At 43.0% G+C, this 13027-nt stretch overlaps 1 protein-coding gene across 1 annotated transcript; it reads right to left on the reverse strand.

Annotated features, from left to right (window-relative positions):
• Window positions 1–4242: 4242 nt before the first annotated feature.
• LOC130402000 (proline-rich protein 15-like protein A) lies at window positions 4243–8826 on the reverse strand. The gene is made up of 2 exons (XM_056606070.1): window positions 8501–8826; window positions 4243–4345 (listed from the first exon to the last, which is right to left on the reverse strand). Exons 1-2 carry the CDS (start codon window positions 8824–8826, stop codon window positions 4243–4245), a joined length of 429 nt encoding a protein of 142 aa, XP_056462045.1.
• Window positions 8827–13027: the final 4201 nt, after the last annotated feature.

The following is a 13027-nucleotide window of genomic DNA, read 5'->3' on the forward strand; positions in this document are numbered from 1 at the left end:
AAATATATAATCTTCATGTCAATGTTGAAAAATGCCGTGTCCAGCTCGCCTTGCCTTTTTTCCTTTTGTCCGGGGATTTTCTGTATAACGCCCGGGCCCCCAGGCCTGTCGTTGTGTAGCAGTAATGTAGCCTACATGGAGGCCGGGGCCTGGGCAGGCACTGAACCCCCTAGCCTTCAGCTCTGTGGCGGCGGGCACGGCAGGAGACAGTAAGGTGGGCGGAGGTCGCGGCGGGGGCCCTGCAGTTCTATTGCAGCGGCTCTCGCTCCGAGACACGGAACTAACAAACCGGGAAAAACTGCCCAGTGGCTATGCTAGCTGGGAAGCGGCCCGCACCCTAAACGGCATATTTTATATATATTGTATATATATGATATGTGAGTTAGCCCGGCCCCTCGGGTGAATGGATCCACGGCAGAGGAGCGCAGGTGTATCGGCGCTAGAGCCCCCACCTGCGGGGGATGCGGTGACAGACAGACAAGGTGCGTCTGACAGCATCTGATCATCGCACGCCTCTTTATTCAATGGCTGGTTTGGTAGACTTGTGCTAATACAGGGAGTCACCACTAGAGGACGCCTCTAGGAATGACCCCAAGAGTGCATGCGGTAATTTGAGAGCAGCACAAGCCCTCGACCAGGCCCGGGGGAAGCAAGGAGTCTTCCAGCTGTCCCCCAACTCTCCCTGCCTGGAGTTTAGTGTCCAAGAGTTAACATCAGAAAAAAGGGTTGTGGCTTCCTGGTTCCCTCTCCCCAATCTGCCAATGGCCTGTGGGTGGGAGTCTCCAGGCCCCGCCTGTGTATGACAATGAGGGGCGGGGTTTATGACTGGACATTCCCATCGAGATTAGAACAGATTAGAGAAGAAATGCGATTAAAACAAAAAAGAATAAAAAAAAGCCTACCTCAGGGTGAAGTTACCTCAGTATTCCTTTGTTTTGCTTGCTGGTGTTTTCAAAAAGAGACAAAGAAAGCTGAAAGTCCTGAATATTTTTTATTTTTTTAATGAAAAAAGTATTTTTGTTAGGTTTTGTCTTGTTGCTTTGTTTATTTTTTTCTGTTTTCTTTTGTTGTTGTGGTGGTGGGGAATGAGCTCAGGATGACGACAAGGTTGCTTTTAAGCTTGATCAGAGAAAGATAACTCATTAGTCACCAATCGTTGATTGGTGACCAGAGGCCGGAAACATCCGCAGGCTCTTTCTGAACGTGTAGTGAGAGAAAAACAAAACAAAGAGAAAATATCAGCCAATGGGGGAGTGGCATTCCTTAAGAGGCGGGTCCTACAGTACACATGCTAACTGTGTGTGTCAATGAGAGATCTTTTACTGTCTTCTGTGGTTTCATCAGATGGATAATCCCCTGATGCTCATTTTCTAATATGTGTACAAGCTGTGATAGCGGAGGAACCCATCTGTTTTACAATCTCCCTTTTCTAACACAAACCCCTGGCCCAATCCGAGGCCACTGCTTGGCTCAGACGGACCCTCTTTCTGGCTGCCTTACACTGACGACATCACGATGATGCACCAACAACCAAACAGTCTGTAAGAGGCCGGGCCGCGGGTACGGCACAACACATGAGGAAAATACATTTTAAGAGACTGCCTGGAAGTGACCCTCGAAATATAAAGTTTAACGAAAACGATATGCAAAACATGCTGAAGATAACGACAGCGCGTGTGGGCTGTGTCGATCGGTCTACTTGTTTATTGTGCCCCCATAGCCACGGCCACAGGAGGTGTCGGGAATTTGTTGTTTGTCGGAGTTGTGCCGAGTGCTACAACGGAGATCAAAGATGCGACAGCTGTATTCGTAGAAATGTATTAAAAATACGGAAGGGGCATTCTACCTGTACAAACACACACACAACACACATCTGAACACACACCTAAACTTGCTCTGACTGCTCTGAATGTGAATATTTATTACCTGTGCACTGACCGCAACACCTCAGACGCTTCGTGTTGGCTGTGTGTGTGTGTGTGTGTGTGTGTGTGTGTGTGTGTGTGTGTGTGCGTGTGCGTGTGTGTGTGTGTGAGTGTGTTTGCGTGTTGTTTTTTAGTTTCACCGGTTTTAAAGGTTCATTTTAGAGAGGCGAGTGGGTGAAGAAAAAAAGTAGAACAGAGAGCTTCGGCCCTTTGTCTGGTTCGACCGGTCGTGGGGATTAAACCAATTATCTCGACGAACGGGGGTGAAGAAGAAGAAAGAAAGGAAATGCAAGAGAGTTTTTAAAAACAACTAAATAGTGAGGCAAATCAATCACATCGGATAAGCCAGATGTGAGAAAATATAGGTGAACACAATCACAATTTTTCTATTTTTGAAAACAAATAAAAAGATGGTGGGACACAGTAGAAAACCAGAGTTATCTAACCATGCGTCAGAATATCAAGGGACACTGCCAGATGGATCTTTACTGCCTTGTCTGCATGTCATGCCACCACCTTAATCTACCCGGGGACATAACCGGCTCACTTTTCAACAGAAAACTGAAACCTCCATCCATCTCTGTGCTTCCAATTTTTTTATATCAGAGGCTGTAACTCAACTATTGCAATTAACCAAGCGAGGCCGGAGTAAATTATAAAGCTTCGTTAAGGTCAAGGAAGCAAAAGCATTGAAGCGTTGGACCGCATCTGCTCGACTACCGACCACTCCGGTATATGCCGTCATCTTGTGGCTAGCTAGCTAACTTGGTGAGGAAGCTAAGTAACCCTCTCTCTCCTTCTTCTAGAGAGCTCTGTTCACAAGCGCCAAGACATGCCCTTTAGGATTTGTATTTAATTTTCATCAGCTTCCATTCAGCAACCGTTTTAGATTATTCTTTTCTTTATTTTCTTTTTGTACAATACAGCAAGCTTTATTTTGGACGGGACATCTGGGCTGATGTACTGTAGGATTAATCAATAAATTAAATACATGAATAAATAAACAAACTACAGAGAGAACCTCCTGTAAAGGATGCGAGGGAGTGGGGGAGGGGAGAGGAGAGAGTGGGGGATTCTGTACATATCTGGGACCCTTAGTGATGGGGGAGGGTTCAGTCGCTTGAAGTGCAACAGTTTCAGTAACTGCAGCATCATTATGACACACAGATTCACACACACATACGTACACTGCCTCCATATTCCTTCTATCCATGCTTGCAATGCTTTATCTTTTCCCTCATTCTCTTCTGCTCATTATTCTTCTAAATTTTTGAGAGAGCTGTCTCCTTGTCGCTGGTCTCCATTTTGGTCTGTTGTGGTATTCCTCCAAGCATTCTCATCCTGTAGAATACTTTTTTGTTTTTTGATATACTTTCATTTCCCTAAACAAGACAATTACAAAATATGACAATATATGGCGTTTAGCTCAGTCCACGACAGTTACTGTGCCAAAATATCCTCAAAAGGTTTCCCTTCCCCGATGCTATATATAAATAAAAGGAACTGAAGCTGATACCTAACATTTAACTTCAAACTTAATCAAGTTAAATACAGATTAAATATACCTTAAAATCTCAGGTATAACACTTTTTTTTCGTTTTACTTGAATGGAATATAAACAAAAAGAAAAACTTTTCTCACCGCGTCCCCCTGTCTGTTATGCACTCTTGAAAGTGAACCTAACTTGCAGATGTTTTATCACATGTGACATGGGGCCCACCATTCTCGTCAAATGCTGTCTGTGCAGAATAATGACTATATAAATGGATACATAAGAAGAAACTCTCTCCCCCTCCCTTATGCCATTAGAGTAACGCTTAAATGAATTATCTTAGTTTACGATAAAAAGCCACCATGAGGCAACCAACACCCTCCCCCCCTTAGAAAATGGTATGCCCCACACAAAGAAAAAAATTAAAGTATCAGTGAGCCAGTGTTTATCTTGACCACTCAGATTCATTCTTGCGCATTTCGAGACCTTTCAAGCGAGATTATTCAAAATGTAAGATGGAATAAGTAAAGTACTCGTTAGAAAAGTCTCGGGGTAAACCTGGAGATTTGACGTGTGCGATGACAACATCAACGCTTAACCTTTCTATCTTTCATGCAACTTTTAGTACGACTTTGTGACTGGACCTGATGCTTTAGAACTGACTTATCAGAGACAGACAGACAGACAGACAGACAGACAGACAGACAGACAGACAGACAGACAGACAGACAGACAGACAGACAGACAGACAGACAGACAGACAGACAGACAGACAGACGGACAGACGGACAGACGGACAGATTGAAAGACAGACTTGTAACTCTTCTAAGGACAGTTAGACACAGACTTCTGCATGTCACGATCAACTACCGATCTTTTGGAGGCTTTGTCGACCATCTCCGCCAGGTTGAGGCAGGTGGTTGTTGACCTGGACAAAATAACACGGACAGACATATGAACACAACTAGCAACGCTACCTCAAAATATATAAATAAAATATCACTTTTTTTTTCTCTCCACAAAAACCGACCACAGCAATCATACAATCAGACAGTAAGGACAGACAGCGCATGCTAACGTGGTGAGGCATATATACATGTTTTCCCCCCTCTTTTACTTTAATTTATTTTACTTTTTTTTTTTTGGTTTAATTTAACATCTCAACGTAGAGATGGGTCTGTTAAAAATACAGACACGTAAGGCCGGGTGGGTTCAGAGTGTGCGTGTAAGTTAGCAGGGCTGGCTGGGAAGAGGGACTTGAAATATACTAACAAAAGGATAATACTATAGCTTTATTTTTACCCTGTTATAATATAATTTTAATAAACCTGACTGTGGTTTGGAGCTATGTGTCACTGTGGACTCATTCACAACATATGTCGAAAACAACAAAGAAATAGCTCAAAACTATAAAAATGTCCAGTTTGGCTTAGCTAAGTTTAGTTTAGCTTCTCTAATGCTATTAGCCAAATTTCCCTTCCAGCTCTGCAATCCTGCCGAACCCTCTGTCTCTCACCTCATGACTCCACCTCTGAAAGGAAGGGGGAAACACCTGTAACCATGTATTTTTTTTTTGTTGTTGATCTACCTCTTAGCAAAATATAGGAAAATGGCTGAAAAAATCTTTAGAAAAAAGGACACAAAAAAATAAAAAAGGTTTTCAAAAGAAATGCTTGAAAGAAATATAGGTATGAATAACTGGGTAGCAGCTTCTCCATATACTGTAGTGGATAGTCTATTAAAGGAATAAAAAAAAACTTTTACTTCTTCCAAAGATTATTTTGTTTTTCTTTCACCATTGTTAGTTTTTCTTTTAATGTTTATACAATGGAACAATAAACCTCATAGGGGGAAAGAACATCTCTTCTCTTTTCATAAAAACAACATGAGATTTAACTTTAAAATTTTCATTTTTATTTTTGTCATTTCATTGATTATTGAACTTGACCTTACGTAACCACAACACGATTATTCATGTTTCATTTTTGATCGATTTCTAATAATTTTCTCTGTCTCTTTGTGATTGCCTATCTTTTTTTTCTTTTTCTTCAAATGACAGCGGATTGTGTATCTCTTGCGTTTGGATGCAGTGAATGATGCTAACCTCCATGTGTCCCTTGATTCTGAAACGCATACATTTTCTTTTATAGTTGCACCCTTTAAGGACCTGCTCGTAAAATCACAGTGACATCTCTCTGTTTCAACGTTGTGGGCCTACTTTCACATCTGAGTCATTTGAAAAAGGAAAAAAAATAAAACGCACTGTTGTTTAGCTGGCATTGGAGCCAAGTTAGAAGGTGTTTAAAGGCTTTTAAAGAGGGCCGGGGGTACCCTTCTCTTGTCAAAGTGTGATAAATCTCAAGGCCTATACCTGTACCTAATCACAGCACAGGCTCAGGTTATATTTTTTAACTGCTACAACTGAGCCCCTATTTACTGCCTGATAACAACAATAACATTGAGTGAATCGTAATGTTTGTATTGACGTTCCTGTGTCAGCCATCTGTTAGTTTTATTGACAGACCATAGCGTGTCCAGGGAGTGCAAACTGTTACTTTCTATCTGTTCAGGTATGACATGGACTGATCTATGCATCAAATAGTTAAAAAGAATAATCAAAAACCAGCCTTGTGTGCTTTTGTAATAACATAACCCGGGCGGTTAGGCTTGCTGAGCTTTTGTACGCAACTGTCGAGGCCCGTCGAGAGAAGGGTACTTCTGTGTCAGTTCTCCCCTATGGCACAGGGTGGCACTGTTGTCTTTGCAGTATATAGATTTACACCCTCTACCTGTCTAATTCTATTTAGTCCTCATCATCACTTGTTTTAAACTACTTGTAAACAAAGCAGAGCATAGCTATGAATGTGTTATTAAAAGAAGAGAAAATTGACCCCTTGGTATGCGTCTTTGTGTTTCCAAAAAATAGCATGAAATGGTTTTGTGTTTTGTTTGTTGCCCTCTTATGTTTCGAAATAGAATATTCTTTTGCAGAAAAAACTGGACAACAAAACTGAAAATTTTTATCTTAGCCATAAAAAGGCCCTGCTCGGCAACTGCGTTCCAAATCGCACAATTTTTTTTTTTACTTAGTGCCTAGCCTACTGCAGCTACCATTACATGGTATGTACTGTTGTACACAGTATGATTATAATGTCAGAACTGTCCCCCCATCATGTGAAAGTTTTACTGAAACGGCGAACAAACATATCTGAAATCAACAGGAATCCCTTCACATGACAGCACCATTCTACTGCCGGGAGGTTGCTTGCTAATAACTCTTAGCACAACTCTTGGTCATTCATAATTGAAAGCTATACCTCTATCTCTATACTTCTAAACCAAAGCGTTTTATTACAATTGGAACGGCAAACAATCAAACTACAAATGAAACAAAGGTTAAATGCTCTCTGTCACAACAAGAGGGCACCATTCTGCAGGCATCTGGGATAGGTGAATGCAATTTCTATTAACTTCTGAGCAGGGGCGGTTCTAGACCAATTTTCATGGGGGGGCCAGACCGGGGCCAGTTGTTTAGTTGGAGGGGCACATTGAACCCGGGACGCAAAATATTAGTTTATCACTAAGTAGCGCCATTCAAAAACACTACATACAATTATTGGCTTTTTCAGAATTTATTTCAGTAGCATAGTATTACCATAAGGGTTTCCTTCAATTACAGCAATTGTCAATATTATACATTTGAAATGTTTCATTGGTTAAAGTAATTGTAAATCTTACAACATTTTGGGTTTCCTTCACTGATATCAAACCAGTATCATACATAACCGACAGCAATAAAGTCAGTATGATATATTATAAATCTCAAGTACCACCTTGTGCATCAGTGCCACACCATCGCCAGCAATCGACCCCCCATCCAGACAGAGGTAAAAAAAAACATTTGGAGGGGGGGCCCCTGGGGGGTACGAGCTCAGTTTTACGGGAGCACTGGCCCCTGCTGCCCCCCCCCCCCCCCCCCCCTCCAGAACTGTCCCTGCTTCTGAGCACAACTCCTATCCCCAGCCATTCATACACTTAACATAGATATTATTCTAACAACATAAAAAACGTATTTCCCTTGCTCAAAACGTTCCGTCACCAGCGTGTGCAAGTTAATATTGTCACCGCAAACAAACTACATCTCACTACTTACACTCTGCCTCCACGTGAGGGCGACATAATGCAGCCATGGGGTTGTTCGTCTCATTAACAAATGCCATAACGGGCTATATATGCATAATGAAAGATATGTAAATGAAGAAAAAACACACCAACACTGTTGATTCAGATGTTACAAAGGCAATTTTTCATTATCAAAGCGCCAAACATCATGGCTCTGTGGTTGTGAATTGATCAGATTCATCAGCAAAACTCCAGCAAAAGCAGTGCGGATTCTCACAAATAAACAACCTAACAGTTTATTATAATACAAAAATGTATACAAAAAACATGTTTTTTTTCATACGTTTGCCTCCCTTCCAAAGTCTACTTGAAACTTCTTGCAATATATATCCATCCTCACGTATTGAACATTGCATTACCAATCAAGTTCATTCATTAATCCATTCGTCGCAATCCCTCCACACATAATCTCGTATCCAGCAAATCTGCTGGGCCGGATAGCAGAAACTTTAGGGGCGGAGTCACGACTTGTTTCCTGTTTCATTGCGATATTTTACTGAATTAATGTAATTTGTGTGACTGAATAAAGCTGTCAGAAGGGGATTTTGGTGATTCAATGTTATTGATTTGAAATCTTTACAGACGCTAAAATAAAGTGGACCTTGCCTTTTTTGTGTTCGCCCATTACGTGCTTACAGAGTACTGCCTCCAGCAACATGATTGGTCGATACACACATTAAGCGAAATACAGTCAACGCTCCGCCGCTGAGTCTTTAGTGCGACTACTTCCCCTATACCATCATCCAACATCAACTGTTTACAATTCCTGCAGCCAGAACAATTCAACGACATAATCAATAACAATTCCTCAATGGTTGAATAACAAACCATCCAATAAAAGATTCAGTCTGTCTGGTCCTGCTTGTGGGTTCGAGTCCCTCCGCCTTCCTCCCCCCCGGACCCCTCTGTGTCCCTGCCCAACGAGGCCCTCGGCCTCCTCTTCTCCTTGAACCTCCCAGAGTGCGACACCTTGACGTGGCGCCCCCTGGTGGCCGTGGTGGTCTTGTCTACGATCCTCTCTAGCCTGGCGTTCAGCTCAGAGTCCTGGGCCCCGTCTGCTGCTGCTGTGGCCGGCTGACTGGCGGTGGAGGCGGTGGAAGGGGAAGTGTAGGTTGGGCTGTTGGAGTTGGAGGCGTATTCCCCTGGGATCTCGTACAGAACCTTAGGCTGGGACCTCCTCTTCCGGAGGAAGGTGAGCTTCCACCAGCCCGCGGCTGGGTCCGCCATGATGCAGGGAGAGACGGGGGGAGACACTGAAGCAGCAGAGAGAGGAAGGGCATACAGGTCTAGCCAGGCCCGGTCTGGAGGTGTGCACAGGCAGGGGGGGAGGGTGGGAGGGAAGGAGGAAGAGTTAGAGATAGGTGGATGAAGGGAGGAATAGAATAAACAGGTTTGTAGAGGAGGGAGTGGTAGATGGAGGGATGGCACTAGAGAGGAAGAAGAGATATGGGGATGGATAATGGAGACCTAAAGAGATAAGAGGAATTTGCTTATCGGTCTGTTAGCAAACAAAGGAAGCAATTGATAATGTTTCTGTGTGCATGCACGGGATCCATGACCAATTGAGGCTAACCAGTGTGTGTCGGTGCATCATGCATGTTTCTATTCAGTCAGCTTTTAAATATTTCAGTGTTATTCAATAGTGACCAAAATGCTCTATATATGGGGTTGGATGCAAGAGCCTCTGGTTACTCTGGTGTGTGTGTGTGTGTGTGTGTGTTTTCTGTGTTTGTGTCTGTGTGTGTGTATTTGTGTGTTTATGAGTGCACATGTAAGTGTGCATGCATGACAATATTTTATACACATCATCGATTGCTTAAAGGAGCATTTCACCGGTGGAGGCATGAATATGTATTGAAATTGGGTCCTATATGTAGTCGAATAATAAAATAAAATTCTAATTTGGTGCCGTCTTGACCGAGGAAAAGGCAGAAAGTGACTTTTTGGCGCTTGTGGATTGTAGACAACAACTCCCACCATGCACCACGATGCACAGCTTCGCTGGCCACTCCCGCTGATCTAGATCAGCGGGTCCCACCCCCTTGTGCCTGTAGTCTTACGAGAATCCTCCCCTCTTACAAAATCGTCATAATGCGTCATCTTAAACAGGAAGTGTTGGAGATCGATACGGATCTCTCCAGTCTCTCCAGAAAATAAGGGAATGATGCATGACCATTCAAAAATATAAGTGGGTTTCTAAAGATACGAAGCTTAATGGAAATGAGTGAAGTTTCCCTTTAAGCATAAATATTAGTGTTATTATTAAGGATTGTGTGTGTGTGTGTGTTTGTGAGAGAGTGAATGTGCATTTTACGTTCAGTGAAAGTGATCAGCCTGATCGCATGCGTACACGTGATCATCCTGTGCCACTATCCACTATGCCAATAGTGGAGGCCATGGGTCAGACCCCTGCAAGATGGCGGGAGGGTAAACCACTAACTGTGAGACTAAGCCCGGCCATGCAAGCTACCCTGGACCGGTTTAGAGACTCTATGGCTGTTTGCTGCTCTTTGGTCTTGTATCCACTGTAGCCCTGTGTGCAGGGCGAGGTCATAATAGTCTGATAGTTCAGGGCTGGTTAATGGCAGCTGGTCAAACAGAAACTTCACCCATTCTCTCTCTCTCTCCCTCTCTCTCTCTCTCTCTCTCTCTCTCTCTCTCTCTCTCTCTCTCACTCTCACTCTCTCTCTCTCTCTCTCTCTCACTCTCACTCTCTCCTCACTCTCTCTCATTCTCTCAACCTCTCATTTCTCCCTTTTTCTCCTCTCTATCTCTCTTTCGCTCCCCAGTCTTGCTTCTCCTTTCTTCCGTTCAGTCAATATGGTTCGCATACATGCAGGTTATTGTCTCCTTGTGTGCCTTTCGATGAAATTCTATACAACTTCAAACAAGGCGAGAGATAGCGGTTTTACGGCTTATATATCTTAAAGGCAATGCTGTGATTTTAGAGAGGCAAACAGGTGAAGCTATACAAGGTTGTAATAAAAAAACATCTTGAAATCCCGTGGTTTTCATGATTACCATTACTCCTATGCATGCTATTGTGGTTATTGTTAGTTGTATTCCACCTCTTAATTGATGGGTCATCATTAATATTGCCTGTCAAACCATACCGACTGCTATATAAGTAAGCTATTTAAAATGATGAGCAGTTATGACCTTATAGCCAACTTGGAACACAGCTAGTCCACTATGACTTAATGTAGCATTTTTCCATGCAAACTGGTAAAACATGCATCATTATTTGTTGTATTAGTTTTGTAACCACTTAATGGCGGTTGCATAAAGGTGGGGCCATGCAAACACATCAATTGTAACAGAACACCTGACCACAATACAGTGCCGTGCTAACAGGAGTGTATGTTTATCTGTGTTACTTTGTGTCAGTGGGTATGTGTGCTGTGTGTGTGTGTGTGTGTGTGTGTGTGTGTGTGTGTGTGTGTGTGTGTGTGTGTGTGTGTGTGTGTGTGTGTGTGTGTGTGTGTGTGTGTGTGTGTGTGTGTGTGTGTGTGTGTGTGTGTGTGTGTGTGACTGTGCATGTATATTACTCTGTGAAAGACTTTGAGTGTGCATAGTCAGTGCACAGTGCAGGGTTGTAACACTTGCCTCACCTGTGGATGTGGTCTAGAGATCCCTTCTGCCCTGCTCTTGTGTCTTTGCAGGGCTCAGCACTCTCTCTCGCTTTATGTCTCTCTCGCGCCTCCCTCTCCTTCTCCCTCTCCTTCTCTCTCTCTCTCTCTCTCTCTCTCTCTCTCGCTCTCTCTCTCTCCCTCTGTGTCCCTCTCTCAGTATCTTGCACTGTGCGTCTCGGGTGATCTTGTACTTCTAAATACTTTTTAATCACACTCAACACTCTCCATCAAAGAAAAGGACTACAAGCCTTCTCTTTCCGAACTTTCCAATCAGAAAGCGTTCTCTGTGTTCCACGTTCTCAAAGTTCTTAAGGTATATAGATCACCTGGGTCTGTTTGAAGGGGTGTGAAGGTTCCGCAGATGAGTCACCTGGTGTTCAAATTCAAATCCAGCCCATCGATTATAATCCACTTTATATTGTTATTGTCAATGACACAAGGCAAGGATGTCCCTGTCTGCCAAATCTAATCCTGTTCTGTTGACATCAGTCCTCAGTCTTTAGATCTGTTCTGCAGTGACTGACTCGTGCAAGTTTCTATTATTATTTCATTGCTCCTCCTCTCTCCACCTGTCTCCTCCTCCATCCTCTGATATCATGGTGCAAAGGTGTGGCTGCCATGCCAGGGAGCGACGGCAGCCACATGCCATGATAGATAGATGGCTGAGGCTTGACGCTACATTGGGTTCTAACATGAAAAGGCATTGGGCTACAAGCTAGCAATGCGGTTCATCACAGGATGTCAGGAAGGACAATAACTCCCTAAAGGGTTTCTGTTCGACTACCTGCATCAAGTCCTTGTAATAGCCTGTATGGGGCTGGTGGTGATCGGAACTCAGTGAATGCCGAATGTGAGGTTGTGTGTATAAGTATCGGCCGATGATTTCATACAAAGTGGTTTTGGCTGACTGTGAGTTGGCCAATGAATTTGGTGGGAGAATCGAATGAGTCAGTGGGTAGAATGAAAGCATCCAGCATATTTATTCTTACTCACAGGTCAATGAGTCAATGATAACAGCATAGGTACCCTCAGTCTGCTATCAACATATTGAACAACCAAAGCCTTATATAAGTTTAAACAGGAAATTACCTTGAATTAACAATTAGGCACATACATCAACTAAACAAACCAAAACAACGTTTTCATTTGAAGAATTAGGCCCAATCCCGTTTCTTTGCTCACTGTCTCAACCCTACATCTCAACCCTAACCCTAACCCTTACCCTCATAGCTCATGCTCATTGCTACCCCTAACCGATCCCCTACCAAATGGGACAACCCTACCCTGTGCCTTGAAAATGGCGACATGCTAGAGCCAGATGCGGATGCTGAACTAGAAATGCTTGACCCCCAACCTCCCCATGGCCCCCTAGCAGATAACCAGACCCCTGGTAATGTTACAAGCGACAGACTGGCTGCCATTGTCTCGGGCAACGAGCAAGACCCATTGTAAATATGTTAAACCTGAAATGGTATTTATATTTTGTAATTGGCATGTTTAAATAAAGGATTTTTTTAATACTATTTGTCCCTTGTAATATACCTTTATTTTGAATGTCACTTAGCTACATGTTAAAGGTGGTATTAGATAATAATGGGTTAAGAACAAGAACACTTTAGAAGAAACACTTTATTTAAATAAGAAATACTGAACCACACATCTAAAAATACACACACACACCTAAAAATACACACACACACACACACACACACACACACACACACACACACTCTCAGCTTTTGAGAGAATGGTGGAGAATCACATCTTCTCCACCATTCCGCCAACTTTGCCTCGCT

Source organism: Gadus chalcogrammus, chromosome 2 (genome assembly GCF_026213295.1).
Source record: "Gadus chalcogrammus isolate NIFS_2021 chromosome 2, NIFS_Gcha_1.0, whole genome shotgun sequence".
Lineage (NCBI taxonomy): Eukaryota > Metazoa > Chordata > Actinopteri > Gadiformes > Gadidae > Gadus > Gadus chalcogrammus.